General features: G+C 44.0%; 1 protein-coding gene across 14 annotated transcripts in view; it reads left to right on the top strand.

Annotated features, from left to right (window-relative positions):
• SORBS3 (sorbin and SH3 domain containing 3) overlaps positions 1-18,122 on the top strand; it is an 87,434-nt gene that overhangs the window by 57,967 nt on the left and 11,345 nt on the right. For all 14 annotated transcript variants that reach the window (XM_056571049.1, XM_056571050.1, XM_056571053.1 and 11 more), the window contains exons 10-12: positions 606-664; positions 3,821-3,935; positions 7,684-7,788. In XM_056571049.1, the coding sequence (XP_056427024.1) occupies positions 606-664; positions 3,821-3,935; positions 7,684-7,788 (279 nt within the window). The remainder of the gene's footprint in view (positions 1-605; positions 665-3,820; positions 3,936-7,683; positions 7,789-18,122) is intronic.

Below are 18,122 nucleotides of genomic sequence, written 5' to 3'. Positions count from 1 at the left end.
GTATGTATATGTATGTGCTGTATGTATATGTATGTGCTGTATGTATATGTATGTGATGTATGTATGTGCTGTATGTATATGTATGTGCTGTATGTATGTGCTGTATGTATATGTATGTGCTGTATGTATGTGCTGTATGTATATGTATGTGCTGTATGTATGTGCTGTATGTATATGTATGTGCTGTATGCATGTGCTGTATGTATATGCATGTGCTGTATGTATGTGCTGCATGTATGTGCTGCATGTATGTGCTGTATGTATGTGCATGTGCTGTATGTATATGTATGTGCTGTATGTATATGTATGTGCTGTATGTATGTGCTGTATGTATGTGCTGTATGTATGTGCTGTATGTATGTGCTGTATGTATGTGCTGCATGTATGTGCTGCATGTATGTGCTGTATGTATGTGTTAATGTTTTTTGGTTGGTCCACAAAACATTTATCTATAGAGACCTGGATGCTGATGGTCTATGGGAGAAGGTGATGCTGTTTATGTGCTTAGATAATGCCAATCAAATACCTTGTCCCAGCCCTAACTATATTCATCTATATTCTATCCATCTATCCTCTATATCGCTCTCGTATACTTTGTTTTTCAGAATCTCTCACCGATTTCAAAAGCTGTGGTAAAGTTTGACTTTGTGGCAGAGTCAGAAAAGTGAGTGAGTATGACTTCATTCCTTATCGTTCCTTTTTTTTTCTTTAAAATATTAAAAATATTAAAATAAAAATTGACACAGTGAATACATATTTAAATTAAAGGAAAATGGCCATCCTGTTCACCCACACTAAACCAAATACACTGGGTTATAATGTGGGTGAACCAGAGACTGATGAGAGGTCACTGACTGAAATACTTACCTTCCGTCCGGAGATATATCCCACCGAAGATCCACTTCTATATTCTCTGAATTGCGCGCTGGAGGCGGGCCCCGGTGGCTCAATTTGCACATTCATTGTCGCTGGTCATGTGAGCACTCAGTCAGCACATGTGTTCATGTTACCTGCGACGCCATGTCACTAGGATGTGGAGTAACAGACAATTATTGTAATGATTGAGCCGACTGGGCCCGCAATTCAGAGAATATAGAAACGGAGATAGAACCCAGTGTAATGGGTTTAGTGTGGGTGAACAGGATGACCGTTTTACTTTAAAGGGGTACTCCACTGCCAGACATCTTATTCCCTATCCAAGGGATAGGGGATAAGATGTCTGATTGCAGGGGTCCCGCTGCTAGGCCCCCCCCGCGATCTCCCACAGTACTCGCCGTTCTAAACAAAGGCTGGGTTCCTGCGGCCACGCCCCCTCATGACATCACACCACGCCCCCTCCATTCATGTCTATGGGAGGGGGCATGTCTGCCGACATGCCCCCTTCCATAGACATGAATGGAGGGAGCGTGGTGTGATGTCTCAAGGGGGCGTGGCAGTTATGTCACGATCACGGCCTCTGACTCAGAGTGTTTGGAACACTGGAGCACCGGAGTACCCCTTTAAGGTGGTCATACACATAAGACAGAATTAGGTCAATGGTTGAATAGCTGTTGAACAATTGATTGCCGTTGTTCCACAGAAACAGCCATACACATTTTAGTCCATAACACAGAGTGAAATTAAAATGATTTTGAGGAATATTCTGGGAACATTCTAAGAATATTCTTTCTAAAATTTAAAGCTCTCTTCTCAGACTATGGGCAAAAATTTCAAACACAGCTGACTTCCTCTCAGACGGTAATCTTCCACCATCACTTCATCGAAAGACAAATTGTTTTTGCTGACATCGTCCATTTTCATTGACTTTTATCTATTGTGTACCGTTAGGCTTTCTTCTGGAAGGCTGTACTGTATATCTTTGCTGATCTTTTTTACATACTCATCAATGAATGTCTAAATATTTGATAAGCTAGTACCTAGTAGTTGATGGTACTGTGTAAAACATTGGCCCTCCTTTACTTAGAAAATCGGGTTGTAAGTCTATCTTGCTTTCTTACCCGATTGCTTTTTTCCCCGGGTATTTATTATTATGTTGCATCCTGTTTGTCGCACGTGGGTTTTGTTGGTTTTGGTTTCCAACTCCTCTGAGTTGTCGGGAAAAAATCCACAACAATTCAACAAATTCGGGTTGGAAACCTTTATAAATACGTGGGAAAGCTCAGAAATGTTGGGTTACGCCCCTTTTTCGGGTTTGGGAGAATCCACATCGCGTCCGTCGGGAAAAAATGTCGCATCGTGTCTCAGACAAAGATGCGCCAAAAAAACCCGACAAAACAAGTCGGGTTTAGAATAGTAAATGAGGGCCACTGTGTAGTCCACTTTTGGGGAACCAGTATTGTTGAACCTGGGATCAGCGTATTTTCACAGAACGAAGCTGGAGATATTTTCCTATAGTCAAAGCCAAGAATTTCCTACAGACAAGCTCTATAGCTGATTAACTGAAACTGCCAGAACTCTTCTTCATGTAACTAGTTGAGCTCCAAGTTTTGGATCTATGGGGTCAAAATAAGCTTTTCGGAGAAGACCACCTCATATGAAAGAGCTTTAAAGGGGTACTTTGCAACTCAGCATTTGGAACAAACTGTTCCGAACACAGGAGCCAGTGTTGGGAGCTCGTGGGCTGAGCAGTGGGGTGCCCCTTTAATAAAAAGTGGAAATCCCTTTGAGAAGCTTGATTGAAGGTCTACTGTGTTTAATAATCTACTTAAAGGGGTATTCCAGGATCTTTTTTTATTTGACTATGCTACAGGGGCTGTAAAGTTAGTGTAGGTCATGATATAGTGTCTGTACCTGTGTGTCACGGTGGTTTCACAATTCTTCTGTGATTATCGCCCCAATATTTATTTTTAACAGCATACAAAATTACTCAGGTCTCAGGATTTCCCAGGTTCCAGTGCGTTGAGACCTGACATCACTAGTCAGGTGATCAGAGGGAGTCTGTCCTGCTTGAATGGGTAGAGCGACCGCTGGGTGGGAGAGAGTTCATTTTGCAACAGCTGTAGGCACCCTGGTTAGGAAACACTGGTGCATTGCATTGAAGAGATCACAGGTGTGTTTCAATGGGTGGTGTGGCTGATGTGTGGGAGGGAGGAAAGTGACCTCATACTTACAAACTATGGAATGGAGTGGGATGGGTAGTTTAGAGAACGAATTTCAACAGGAAATGCAGGTATGTTCTACTAAAATCACCTTATGGTGGATAACTCCTTTAAAGAGGTACTACCGTGCTGACAACTTATCCCCTATCTAAAGGATAGGGGATAAGTTGCCTGATCGCGCGGGGACCCGTTGCTGGGGACCCCCGCGATCTCGCACGCAGCACCCCGCTCTCATCAGGCCCCGGAGCGAACATCGCTCCGAATCTGATGACTGCCGATCACGGGGCCGGAGTATCGTGACGTCACGGCTCCGCCCCCAGGTGACATCACGCTCCGCCCCCCTCATTGTAAGTCTATGACAGCTGTCTCGCCCCTGCCATAGACTTGCATTGAGGGGGCGGAGCTATGACGTCACGATCACCGGCCCCGTCATCAGACCCGGAGCGGATGAGAGCGGGGTGCTGCGTGCGAGATCGCGGGGGTCCCCGCGCGATCAGGCAACTTATCCCCTATCCTTTAGATAGGGCATAAGTTGTCAGCACGGTAGTACCCCTTTAACTCCTGGTATTGAGAGTAATTTGATGTACACTTCTATAAATAATTAGTTACAATAAGGTGATGGTGGAATTCCTTTAATCTAGCACCAAGCTTATGAACTGTAAGATATTCCATCTAACAACATGGACAGCAAAGACTGATTATAATATTTATTTACGTTGTAGAGAGATTTCCTTGCAGCGAGGGACCACGGTCAACATCCTAAAGGAAGTAGATGAACACTGGCTGCTGGGAGAACAAGATGGAAGGAAAGGCCTTTTCCCGGAGAGCTATGTCAGGGTCAGTAGTTATGTACATGGCTATGCAAATTGTTACTGTTGATGCTAAAAACCAAGTCCAGTCATTTGAAAACCTTGCCGATAGGTGGTAGAAAAGTAGAATTCCTTCGAGCATGAATGGAAGGCTAAAGTGGTTTGAGGAGCAGATAACTGTATGTTTTGGGCCCTCATACACCCTACTCAATAGATGTACAGATGTCCTATGATCAAGTGACAATGACATACCAATTCATAATGATCATGTCCTGACATCGATGCTTAGTAACTAGTAAACTAATATTCACAACAATGTATAAGGAAAGAAGATAATGCACTAACCGCTGGTTACAATGCAGAAATTTTAAGGGGTATTCCAGGAATTTTTTTTATTTGACAGGGGCTGTAAAGTTAGTGTAGTTCATAATATAGTGTCTGTATCTGTGTGTGACGGTTTTCTCACAATTCTTCTGTGATTTTCACCCCAATATTTATTTTTACCAGCATACAAAATGACTGTTGTCTCGGATTTTTCCCAGCTTGCAATGCGGCCGAGACCTGACATCACTAGTCAGCTGATGACAGGGAGCCTGTCTGCTTCAGTGGGTGGAGGGATCAATCTGCAACTAATGCAACAGCTGGAGGCACCCTGATTGAAAACCACAGGTCTTTTGTTTCAATGGGTTGGGTGGCTGATGTGTGGGAGGGAGGAAAATGGCATTGTGGGATTTGTAGTCAAAAAAACATAAGGCAAACATGAAATACAAGTTCACAAAAAGCTAGCCACAGTGTTATGGTAATCTCATGACACAGCCATTTAGCCCCAAGACAAGTGCAGATCCTTCCTAAGCATGTCCATTACTGTCTGCCAGGTACGTACTAAAATCACCTTATGGTGGAGAACCCCTTTAAGCTTTATTTACAAGGTAATACAGAAGCTTCAATAGACAGTACAGGTACACAGGGAGCTCGGGTGTTACAGGTGAGGCGGGGGCGTAACGCCCCCGCCTCACCTGTAACACCCAATCTCCCTGTATACCTGTTCTGTCTATTGAAGCTTCTGTATTCCCTTGGAAATAAAGTTTAAATTTTTGCATCGTAACCAGCGGTGAGTGCATTATCTTCTTTCCTTATACATTGTTGTGAATTCTTACCTGTGGACATTCTTGATAATAGCACCTTCGTTTTTCAATGCACTTTATATCAGGACTGATACACGTTGTTGGTTACCATTTTTGTTCATTATTATGATCTCAATTATATTGCATTATATTGCATTAGCGGTGCCAGACTGTTTTTCTTTTTCAATGCAGTAAACTAATATTACCAATGATCACCTGATCTTGACTGAAGAACTTTTGATGATCATTCCCCATGATCGACTGATAGTAACTGATAACCAAAACAATTTATCAACTGCTAAAAACTAATCTCAACGTATTCATTGATCGTCTTACAATGTCCATTATCCATTCTCAAATAAGGCCCCTTTCACACTGCCGGTATGCTCCGGCAAATTGGGCCGTCAAGCTCCCTATTTTTATTTATTTTTGCATTTTGCTGGCCAATAACGGGTCCGGATGGACCCCATTGTATTCAATAGCAGCCGTTATTTTTGGAGAGAAAAGCAGGATAAAAATTCCGCGCAAGCACTATTTTTTCTCCGACTTTCTCGATCCTAAAATAACGGACTTCACACTGCCGGAGACAGCCGGCAGTGTGAACGTAGCCTTAGATTGACACATCTACTCATCATGTCCTCTGGTCAACTGATCATCATGATATAATGTAGTCATCATGTACTGTGACAACTCATTATGATCGTGTTTCATCATCTACTCGTGATGTCTGATCAACTTGTTATGATCATGTGTTTTGATCAACTTGTAAGGACTCATCAACTCGCCACATGCTTCTCAAGAATCCCTTTTTTTTGGTGGACCAGTCCCTACTTTACACCTAGTATATAGAAAAAGACCATGCACTTGCTATGGGGCTTACAGAGAAGTGCCCAGCCTCATTTGTTTTCATCCACTTTCATCCTTTTCTATTGGTCTCATCTCATGCCCCCATCATCTCTTGCTTGGACAACTGCAACATCCCACTTGTGGCCTTCTGTTAAACACTTTTTCTTCCCTCAAATCTGCTGCCTGACTAATTCACTTCTCGCCTCGCTCCTCCTCTGCCTCTTTACTCTGCCAGCCCCTACACTAGCTACCTGTCACTCAATGAGTTCAGTAGAAAATGGTCCCCATGACATACAACCTGTCCCCTCTATACATCTCTGACAGGATTCCCCAATACCTCCCCTCATAATCTCCGATCATTTCAAGACCTCCACTAGTGCTCTCCTCTAATCCGCACCTCACACATCTATCTCCAAGACATCTCCTGAGCTTTACACTCTACCCCTTACATTGGAACTCACCAGCGTGACACATCCAGCTCTCCCACCATCAAGACCTTCAAGAGCAACCTGAAGACCCATCTCTTCAAACAAAGATATGACCTTCAATAATCTTGCTGCCACTGCCCTATGAACTGCTACTTCCCTACCTGCTCACAGCCGACCTGCTGTCCTCCTCACTGTTTTCCTCCCCTTGTAGACTGTAAGCCCTCGCAGGTAGGGTCTTCTCCCCCTCTATATCAGTCTGCAATCTAATCTGTGTCATGTTCATTGTTCCTGTGTTTGTATTATGTGTTTTAACCCTTATCAAATGTAAAATGCCTGTTACGCCGAGCGCTCCGGGTCCCTGCTCCTCCCCGGAGAGCTCGCGGCGTTTTCCTCTCGGCAGCGCCCCGGTCGGACCCGCTGACCGGGAGCGCTGCACTGACACTGCCGGCGGGAATGCGATTCGCATAGCGGGACGCGCCCGCTCGCGAATCGCATCCCAAGCTACTCACCTGTCCCGGTCCCCGGCTGTCACGTCCTGGCGTGCGTGGCTCCGCTCTCTAGGGCGTGTGTGCGCGCCAGCTCTCTAAGATTTAAAGGGCCAGTGCACCACTGATTGGTGCCTGGCCCAATCACTGTAATTAGCTTCCACCTGCTCCTTGCTCTATATAACCTCACTTCCCCTTCCCAGCATTGCCGGATCTTGTTGCCCTTGTGCCTAGTGAAAGCGTTTCTTGTTTGCCATACCAGTGTTTCCAGACCTTCTGCCATCTCCATTGACTACGAACCTTGCCGCCTGCCCTGACCTTCTGCTACGCCTGACCTCGCCTCTGTCTAGTCCTTCTGTCCCACGCCTTCTCAGCAGTCAGCGAGGTTGAGCCATTACCGGTGGATACGACCTGGTTGCTACCGCCGCTGCAAGACCATCCCGCTTTGCGGCGGGCTCTGGTGAATACCAGTAGCAGCTTAGAACCGGTCCACGCCAATCCCTCGCTGACACAGTGGATCCACATCCAGCCTGCCGAATCCTAACAGTGCCCTGGAACCAAGGGCATTTTATAAATTAATAATAATAATCATAATAATTGGGTGGTAAGTACCTATGTGGGACTCCTATAGAGAGGAACAGCAGTGTAAACAAACATGCTGGAGAGAAACTCATCCAATATTTACTGAAAGGGGGTGAAAGGGGAAGCAAACACTGGGAACATCTATCCAGTATGGCATAACCCAATACCATACGGGAGGCCCCTTTTTAGTCTTGTCTTGAGTGCTCACTGCTGGTTGTAGGTATCCCTGTTGAATGTTGCTTACGTCTAGACACGATAAGGCTTAATGTGATCATCCTTATATATCAGTCCTTGTTTTCTTGCCCCTACAGGTGCTATCCCCCGGTCAGCAAGAACCATTGGACGCACCCCAACTCTCAGGAATTGCCCTTTATGACTTTAAGGCGGATTCTGCTGCTGAGCTGCCTCTATGTAAAGTAAGATCAGATCCCCGTGTTACTCAAATACGCGGTCTGTCAATGATACATGTGCAAACAAACAAAAGAAACCATAGCAACAGAGTTTTAATCATAAACCACGTCTATCATAAAGCGATTGTGCTGGAGTTATGTGGTGACATTTTTATTATATTTAGAATATTCCAGCAATTTTAATTGTTATACAGTATTATGAGAAAGAGTCACAGTGTTTTGTCTTTATAATTTATCAGCTGAGAGTTACAGAGACAGCATTGTCTATTATGAGAATTCTACTTTTTGAGTAATTATCTATATGGCTCCATTTTATAGGACAATTACATATAGAAAACAGGCCCTGGGAACCTCTGGGGTCTGGGGCCCCTTCTGCACACATTGCTTCTTTGTCACATTGGAAGGCCCTGTAGCTTCTTTCCTCGTTGAGTTCTATGGAAGATATTTACATTGGCACTGTCAGATTCAAAAACTTTTTATATGTTGTACATTTTGGCAGAACATTAACCTTTATAATATACTTCATAAGAATTTTTTATTTCCTTTTGATAGAAATCATGGCTGATAAAATCATGGCTTTGTCTATGCCTGTGCTTCAGCTTGGACAAAGTTTAGTAAGTGAGGGTGGGCGAGCACTCCTCTGTGCTCTCTCCTGACTGATAGCACTCCTCTGTGCTCTCTCTTGTCTGATAGGACTCCTCTGTGCTCTCTCCTGTCTGAAAGCCTGATGAAGACCCCTGTCCGGGGTTGAAACGCGTTGCTTTACATATGAAAATAAAACTATATGCATCCATGGACCAGCACCTTTATTGAGGAACACTTTTTCATCCATTTTCCTCTCCTGTCTGATAGCACTCCTTTGTGCTCTCTCCTGTCTGATAGCACTCCTCTGTGCTCTCTCCTGTCTGATAGGACTCCTCTGTGCTCTCTCCTGTCTGATAGCACTCCTCTGTGCTCTCTCCTGTCTGATAGGACTCCACTGTGCTCTCTCCTGTCTGATAGCTCTCCTCTGTGCTCTCTCCTGTCTGATAGGACTCCTCTGTGCTCTCTTGTCTGATAGGACTCCTCTGTGCTCTCTCCTGTCTGATAGCACTCCTCTGTGCTCTCTCTTGTCTGATAGCACTCCTCTGTGCTCTCTCATGTCTGATAGCACTCCTCTGTGCTCTCTCCTGTCTGATAGGACTCCTCTGTGCTCTCTCCTGTCTGATAGCACTCCTCTGTGCTCTCTCCTGTCTGATAGGACTCCTCTGTGCTCTCTCCTGTCTGATAGCACTCCTCTGTTCTCTCTCCTGTCTGATAGGACTCCTCTGTTCTCTCTCTTGTCTGATAGTTCTCTTCTGTGCTCTGTTCTCTCTGATAGTACTCCTTTGTGCTCTCTCTTGTCTGACAGGACTCCTCTGTGCTTTCTCCTGACAGATAGGAATCCTTTGTGCTTACTCCTGTCTGATAGGACTCTTCTGTGCTCTCTCCTGTCTGATAGGACTCCTCTGTGTCTTATAGGACAGGAGAGAGAGCACAGGAGTACTATCAGACAGGAGAGAGCTCAGAGGAGTCCTAGCAGACAGGAGAGAGCACAGAGGAGTCCTATTAGACAGGAGTGAGCACAAAGGAGTCCTATTTGTCAGGAGAAAGCACATAGGAGTGCTATCAGACAAGAGAGAGCACATAGGAGTGCTATCAGACAGGAGAGAGCACATAGGAGTGCTATCAGACAGGAGAGAGCACAGAGGAGTGCTATCAGACAAGAGAGAGCACAGAGGAGTACTATCAGACAGGAGAGAGCACAGAGGAGTGCTATCAGACAGGAGAGAGCACAGAGGAGTGCTATCAGACAGGAGAGAGCACAGAGGAGTACTATCAGACAGGAGAGAGCACAGAGGAGTACTATCAGACAGGAGAGAGCACAGAGGAATGCTATCAGACAGGAGAGAGCACAGAAGAATACTATCAGACAAGAGAGAGCACAGAGGAGTCCTATCAGACAGAAGAGAGCACAAATGAGTCCTATCAGACAGAAGAGAGCACAAATGAGTCCTATCAGACAGGAGAGAGCACAGAGGAGTCCTATCAGACAGGAGAGAGCACAGAGGAGTCCTATCAGACAGGAGAGAGCACAGAGGAGTCCTATCAGACAGGAGAGAGCACAGAGGAGTCCTATCAGACAGGAGAGCACAGAGGAGTGCTATCAGACAGGAGAGAGCACAGAGGAGTGCTATCAGACAGGAGAGAGCACAGAGGAGTGCTATCAGACAGGAGAGAGCACAGAGGAGTCCTATCAGACAGGAGAGAGCACAGAGCAGTCCTATCAGACAGGAGAGAGCACAGAGGAATGCTATCAGACAGGAGAAAGCACAGAGGAGTCCTATCAGACAGGAGAGAGCACAGAGCAGTCCTATCAGACAGGAGAGAGCACAGAGGAATGCTATCAGACAGGAGAAAGCACAGAGGAGTCCTATCAGACAGGAGAGCACAGAAGAGTCCTATCAGACAGGCGAGAGCACAGAGGGGTGCTATAAGACAGGAGAGAGCACAGAGGAGTCCTATCAGACAGGAGAGAGCACAGAGGAGTCCTATCAGACAGGAGAGAGCACAGAGGAGTCCTATCAGACAGGAGAGAGCACAGAGGAGTCCTATCAGACAGGAGAGAGCACAGAGGAGTCCTATCAGACAGGAGAGAGCACAGAGGAGTCCTATCAGACAGGAGAGAGCACAGAGGAGTGCTAGCACACCCTCACTTACTGGACTTAGTCCATGCCTGTGCTTCAGCTTGGACAAAGCCATGATTTTATAAGCCATGATTTCTATAAAAAAAAAAAAGTAACATTTTCTTATGAAGTATATTAGAAAAGTTCATGTCTTGCCAAGATGTACATAGAAACATATAAAAACTTTTAGTAGGGCAGAGTGGGAGCAGAAAGCCTAAGTAGGTTGTCTCCTATGAGGCTGGCCCTGCTACGAGTCAGTATGGCTGGTACTATTATGAGAGTGCTGTGGCTGTCTGGTTTATTAAATACTTGTATTTCACACGAATGAACAATTCTCCAACATCTTTTCTTAGAATCTTTTCTTGGGTCACACCTTTGTTATTCCTTATGGGAATATAAGAATAAACGGAAAATTGGATGCTACCCATCTTCTTGTCAATGGGGCACAGTCAAAAACTGAATTTCAAAACAGACATTGTAGGGGTACAGCCTATTAATAAGGGGAATGCTACATTTTCAATGTATTATTTAATTCATTAATTTTCAGGAATATTAACAGAGGAACAGAGTTCAAAAAAGATTTCTAAGATGTTCCACAATTTGTACTTTTATGAGGAATACAAATATTCAGTGTTGCTGTTATTTTTATGTGGCTACTCTGGGGTGCAGTGACTGTCACTGTTATTGGGGTGCTGTTACTGTCACTCTTATGGGGGCACTTTTATTGGGGTGCTGTTACTGTCACTCTTATGGGGGCACTTTTATTGGGGTGCTGTTACTGTCACTCTTAGGGGGGCACTGTTATTGGGGTGCTGTTACTGTCACAGTTATTGGGGTGCTGTTACTGTCACTGTTATTGGGGTGCTGTTACTGTCTGTTATTGGGGTGCTGTTACTGTCACTGTTATTGGGGTGCTGTTACTGTCACTGTTATTGGGGTGCTGTTACTGTCACTGTTATTGGGGTGCTGTTACTGTCACTGTTATTGGGGTACTGTTACTGTCACTCTTACAGGGGTACTGTTACTTTCACTGTTATTGGGGTGCTGTTACTATAATGGGGTACTGTTACTGTCACTGTTATTGGGGTGCTGTTACTGTCACTGTTATGGGGGTACTGTTACTTTCACTGTTATTGGGGTGCAGTTACTGTCCCTTTAAGGTGACCATTGTGATGGTCACCGTTATCAGGGCGTTGTTACTGCCACTATTATCGGGGTGCTGTTACTATAACACTTATTGGGGGCAATGTTGGGGTGCTGTTACTGTCACTCTTATGGGGGCACTTACTGTCACTCCTATGGTCGCACTGTTATTGGGGTGCTGTTGCTGTCACTGTTATTGGGGTGCTGTTGCTGTCACTGTTATTGGGGTGCTGTTACTGTTACTGTCACTGTTATTGGGGTGCTGTTACTGTCACTCTTATGGGGGCACTGTTATTGGGGTGCTGTTACTGTCACTGTTATTGGGGTGCTGTTACTGTCACTGTTATTGGGGTGCTGTTACTGTCACTGTTATTGGGGTGCTGTTACTGTCACTGTTATTGGGGTGCTGTTACTGTCACTGTTATTGGGGTGCTGTTACTGTCACTGTTATTGGGGTGCTGTTACTGTCACTGTTATTGGGGTGCTGTTACTGTCACTGTTATTGGGGTGCTGTTACTGTCACTGTTATTGGGGTGCTGTTACTGTCACTGTTATTGGGGTGCTGTTACTGTCACTGTTATTGGGGTGCTGTTACTGTCACTGTTATTGGGGTGCTGTTACTGTCACTGTTATTGGGGTGCTGTTACTGTCACTGTTATTGGGGTGCTGTTACTGTCACTGTTATTGGGGTGCTGTTACTGTCACTGTTATTGGGGTGCTGTTACTGTCACTGTTATTGGGGTGCTGTTACTGTCACTGTTATAGGGGTGCTGTTACTGTCACTGTTATTGGGGCGCTGTTACTGTCACTCTTATGGGGGCGCTGTTACTGTCACTGTTATTGGGGCGCTGTTACTGTCACTGTTATTGGGGTGCTGTTACTGTCACTGTTATTGGGGTGCTGTTACTGTCACTGTTATTGGGGTGCTGTTACTGTCACTGTTATTGGGGTGCTGTTACTGTCACTGTTATTGGGGTGCTGTTACTGTCACTGTTATTGGGGTGCTGTTACTGTCACTCTTATGGGGGTGCTGTTACTGTCACTCTTATGGGGGTGCTGTTATTGGGTGCTGTTACTGTCACTGTTATTGGGGTGCTGTTACTGTCACTCTTATGGGGGCACTGTTATTGGGTGCTGTTACTGTCACTGTTATTGGGTGCTGTTACTGTCACTGTTATTGGGGTACTGTTACTTTCACTGTTATTGGGGTGCTGTTACTGTCACTGTTATAGGGGCGCTGTTACTGTCACTGTTATTGGGGCGCTGTTACTGTCACTGTTATTGGGGTGCTGTTACTGTCACTGTTATTGGGGTGCTGTTACTGTCACTGTTATTGGGGTGCTGTTACTGTCACTGTTATTGGGGTGCTGTTACTGTCACTGTTATTGGGGTGCTGTTACTGTCACTCTTATGGGGGTGCTGTTACTGTCACTCTTATGGGGGTGCTGTTATTGGGTGCTGTTACTGTCACTGTTATTGGGGTGCTGTTACTGTCACTCTTATGGGGGCACTGTTATTGGGTGCTGTTACTGTCACTGTTATTGGGTGCTGTTACTGTCACTGTTATTGGGGTACTGTTACTTTCACTGTTATAGGGGCGCTGTTACTGTCACTGTTATAGGGGCGCTGTTACTGTCACTGTTATAGGGGTGCTGTTACTGTCACTGTTATAGGGGTGCTGTTACTTTCACTGTTATTGGGGTGCTGTTACTGTCACTCTTATGGGGGCGCTGTTACTGTCACTGTTATAGGGGCGCTGTTACTGTCACTGTTATAGGGGCGCTGTTACTGTCACTGTTATAGGGGTGCTGTTACTTTCACTGTTATTGGGGTGCTGTTACTGTCACTCTTATGGGGGTACTGTAACTTTCACTGTTATTGGGGTGCTGTTACTGTCACTTTAAGGTGGACACTGTGATTGTCACCGTTATCAGGGCGTTGTTACTGCCACTATTATCGGGGTGCTGTTACTATAACTCTAATTGGGGCGATGTTGCTGTCACTCTTATGGGGGCGCTGTCACAGTATGGGGATGCTGTTAGTGTCACCGCTATGTGGGCATTAGCTTGCTCTGTTATGGGGGAGCTGTAGTTTTCCCTAATTTAACTTTACTGGGGGTGACATAGTATTTGTTCCCTAAGCGAGAGGTTTTGGACTATTAGATCAATGCATCCATAGAAATATCAGATTCTGCAAACCAGCTGTATATGTATATGTTTAAGGTTAGTCACTGTAGGACAACCAGATATTTGGAGGTCTTGAATTGTGTACCCCCTTGGCAGAATGTATCATCTGTCAGGAATAGTAGAGAGGCCCCATATATAGTAGTCGGATGGTTTAGCTTTATATATATATATAACCGCCCAGTTTAGAAGCAAATCCCCATAGCAAACCTCTTCTAAACTGGGCGGTTCCCGAGACACGTGTCATCAGAGAGCACTTAGACAGAAAAGAACAACCTTAACTTCAGAAGCTCATAAGTACTGAAAGGATTAAGATTTTTTAATAGAAGCAATTTACAAATCTGTTTAACTTTCTGGAGCCAGCTGATATATAAAAAAAAAAGTTTTTTCCTGGATAACCCCTTTAAAGGGGTAGTCCAGTGGTGAAAAACTTATCCCCTATCCTAAGTATAGGGGATAAGTTTGAGATCGCGGGGGGTCCGATGGGGCCCCCTGCGATCTCTCTGTACGGAGGCCAGGCTCTCCGGTCAGATAGCGGGTGTTGACCTCCGCACGAAGCGGCGGCCGACACGCCCCCTCAATACATCTCTATGGCAGAGCCGGAGATTGCCGAAGGCAGCGCTTCGGCTCTGCCATAGAGTTGTATTGAGGGGGCGTGTCGGCCGCGGCTTCGTGCGGAGATCGACACGCCCCCTTCCCGCGGGCTGTTGGGGCTCCGTACAGGAGATCGCAGGGGGCCCCAGCGGTCGGACCCCCCGCGATATCAAACTTATCCCCTATCCTTATGATAGGGGATAAGTTGTTCACCACTGGACTACTCCTTTAAGTAGTTCCCAACCAGTGCACCTTTAGCTGTTGCCAAAACTACTACTCCCAGCATGCCCGGACAGCCTTTGGCTGTCCGGGCATGCTGGGAGTTGTAGTTTTGCAACAGCTGGAGGCACACTGGTTGGAAAACACTGATCTAGACAGACTCTATGTGAGAGGCCCATAGACCTGAGCTAGTCCAGATGTTCTGGGCCTGACACGTTATGGCATAAAGCTTCTCTGTGACGTATTCCCTCTAATATGAAACCGTAATGTGACCGAGAAATTGTCAGGTGCGCATTCACCTGGAAGCCGGCGTGGAATAAGTGCTGTTGCCATAGGCCCGTAAACATGAATAATACAGCAGGTTCATCTCTAGGAGGATGACAGGCAAAACATGACAAAAACATGACACGTCAGCTCAACCTGAACGGAACATTCCTGAGCCTGAGGTGAATGTCGGACAATGAGAGGGAGAGGTGAGGCAATGGCGTAACCTGAAGATTAGGGACTGGGCCTCCAGCTGTAATTCTTCATGTACTGTCCTCCTCATATAGGAAAGAGAGACCTTATGGCCCCCTCAGGCTCCTGGGCCCAGGTGCAACCGCATCCTCTGCCCATCCTATAGTAACGCACGTGGATCCTGGGGAGTATACAGCCAAAGACTAAGAGGATTTCTATTGGCCACATATCACCAATATGGCTGCCTTACACAACTTTCTCAGCTACTGAATGTCAAACCTGCTAAAAAAAAAATAAAAAAGTAAAACGAACTACAGTATAAGGCTATAAGGTTCATTTCCACACAACTTTCTCAGCTACTGAATGTCAAACCTGCTTAAAAAATAAATAAATAAAACGAACTACAGTATTAGGCTATAAGGTTCATTTCCACACAACTTTTATTTTTGGCTTATTTTTTTTTTACCCCAAAAAACTGCCCCCTCATTTTGCATTCTCAAGATGCAATTTTGTGGGCTTTTAAAAAAAAATATATATATATACATTAACAAATTAATTAATTAATTGTAGTTTTTATTCCTGGCGATTTTTATTTAAAATGTTTGAAATTTTTTTTCCTTTCCACACAACAATTTTTGGTGTTTATGGTTTTTGTTTTGTTTTTTTCCACTCAAAAAACTGCCCCCTCATTTTGCATTCTCAAGATGCAATTTTGTGGGTTTAAAAAAAAGAAACATTAATAAATAAATAAATTAATTAATTGTGGTTTTTATTCCTGGCAATTTTTATTTACAATGTTTTGAAAAAAAACGTTCGTTTCCACACAACTTATTTTTGGTGTTAATGGTTTTTTTTTTTTTTTGTTTTTTTTTTCACCCAAGAAACTGCCCCCTCATTTTGCACTCTCAAGTTGCAATTTTGTGGCTTTAAAAAAATATAAAAAAACATTAAAAAAAAAATTCATTCATTCATTGTGGGTTTTGTTCTTGGCAGTTTTATTAATTTTTTTTTTTTTTTTTTTAAAACATGTTCGTTTCCACCCAACTTATTTTTGCTGTTTATAATTTTTTTTATTTTTTTTTAAAAATGAACAAAAAAAAAAAAGCCCCCCTCCCTCTCAGCCTTCACCCCCACTAGGGTCATTTCCACACAATCTATTTTTGGCGTTTCTGTTTTGTTTTTGTTTCTTTTTTAACCCATAAAAACTGCCCCCTCATTTTGCACTCTCAAGATGTAAGAAATAAATAAATAATTGGCACTTTTTTTTCTTTGGTGTTTTTATCATTACAAGTTATTTGATTCATTCATCATGTGACTTAAAGGTATACTCCGGTGGAAAACTTTTTTTTTTTATTTATTTTTTAATCAGCTGGTACCAGAAAGTTAAACAGATTTGTAAATTACTTCTATTAAAAAATCTTAATCCTTACTTATTATTAGTACTTATTAGCTGCTGAATACTACAGAAGAAATTCTTTTCTTTTTGGAACACAGTGCTCTCTGCTGACATCACGAGCACAGTGCTCTCTGCTGACATCTCTGTCCATTTTAGGAACTGTCCAGAGCAGCATATGTTTGCTAACAGGATTTTCTCCTACTATGGACAGTTCTTAAAATGGACAGAGATGTCAGCAGAGAGGAGCTCTGTGTTCAAAAAAGAAAATAATTTCCTCTGTTGTATTCAGCAGCTAATAAGTACTGGAAGGATAAAGATTTTTTAATAGAAGTAATTTACAAATCTGTTAAACTTTCTAGCACCAGTTTATAAAAAAAAAAAAAAAAAAGTTTTCCACCAAAGTACCCCTTTAAGGATTTCTATTAAAAAAATGTTAAGAAAAAAAAAAAAGCAAAAATAAAAACTGCCAATGTTAAACCCTCATAGATTTTTGGGTTTTCTTTTTTTTTTCCCAGAAAAAAAAAAAACTTATAGCCTCAGCATGCTGTGATTTTTAAAAACTGCCACTGAGCCAAAAAAAAAAAATTATAATAATTTAAAACACCACATGGGTTTGGTATTTCGTATTTCCTTATTGACTCCCAGCTAATCTGGCAGTGACGTTTTTTGCAGAATTTAGTGTATTTTAGGCCTAATAATGGCTTATTGATTGCCTCTTATCTTTCCCAGACTCCTGAATGGCACAGTGAGATTCCCCTGTTCTTATATTACAGCATCGCAAGACAGATATTCTGAGAACTCTGGGAAAGCTGGGTGCCAAAACTGTAAGATGACCATATAGATGAGTGTTTTCCAACCAGGGTTCCTCCAGCTGTTGCAAAACTACAACTCCCAGCATGCCCGGACAGCCAACGGCTGTCCAGGCATGCTGGGAGTTGTAGTTTTGCAACAGCTGGTGGCACCCTAGTTGGAAAGCACTGATATAATTTGTCACCCCAGATTTCTCAGAAACTGATACAACAACTAAAAACGTCTGAATGCAGTTTTACCATGTTGACAGGAGAGATGACTGTTCTGCTGTGTATGCGTTTGCATCACTACGTAAGGTACATAAATATTTGCCGTCCATCGCTGCTATGTAACACGAGGAAGTCCTTGAGGATTTCCATTCCGGATACCAAGTGCTATTATACAGGCAATGGAAATGGTGTATGACGTCCGCTACCTGCATAATGTATGACAACGTGGTTCATTCTTTTTACATGAATCACTTTGACAAACAGATCAGGGATTATCGTATTGAATTCCATGATATTCAGAATATGCGTAGCTTGGGGAGGTTTAGGACGACCAGATATTTGGAGGTCTTGACCCCCTTGGCAGAATGTAGAATTGATACCCTTCAGCACCTGGCAGTGGAGACGGTCATACTGGGCTGCGGAAGATTCAGTCACTTCATACACACTGATAAAGAGCTTAGGTCAGTGTTTCCCAACCAGTGTGCCTCGCGCTGTTGCAAAACTACAACTTCCAGCATGCTGGGAGTTATAGTTTTGCGACATGATGGGGGGCACCCTGTTTGGGAAACACTAGCTTGGGTCATGTTTGCAGGTACTTGTGAGTAAGGAAAAAACAAGGGGACCA

Source organism: Hyla sarda, chromosome 4, assembly GCF_029499605.1.
Source record: "Hyla sarda isolate aHylSar1 chromosome 4, aHylSar1.hap1, whole genome shotgun sequence".
Classification (NCBI taxonomy): domain Eukaryota; kingdom Metazoa; phylum Chordata; class Amphibia; order Anura; family Hylidae; genus Hyla; species Hyla sarda.
The sequence above is the reverse complement of the archived record's forward strand: the minus strand, read 5'-3'. Positions and strand labels throughout refer to the sequence as shown.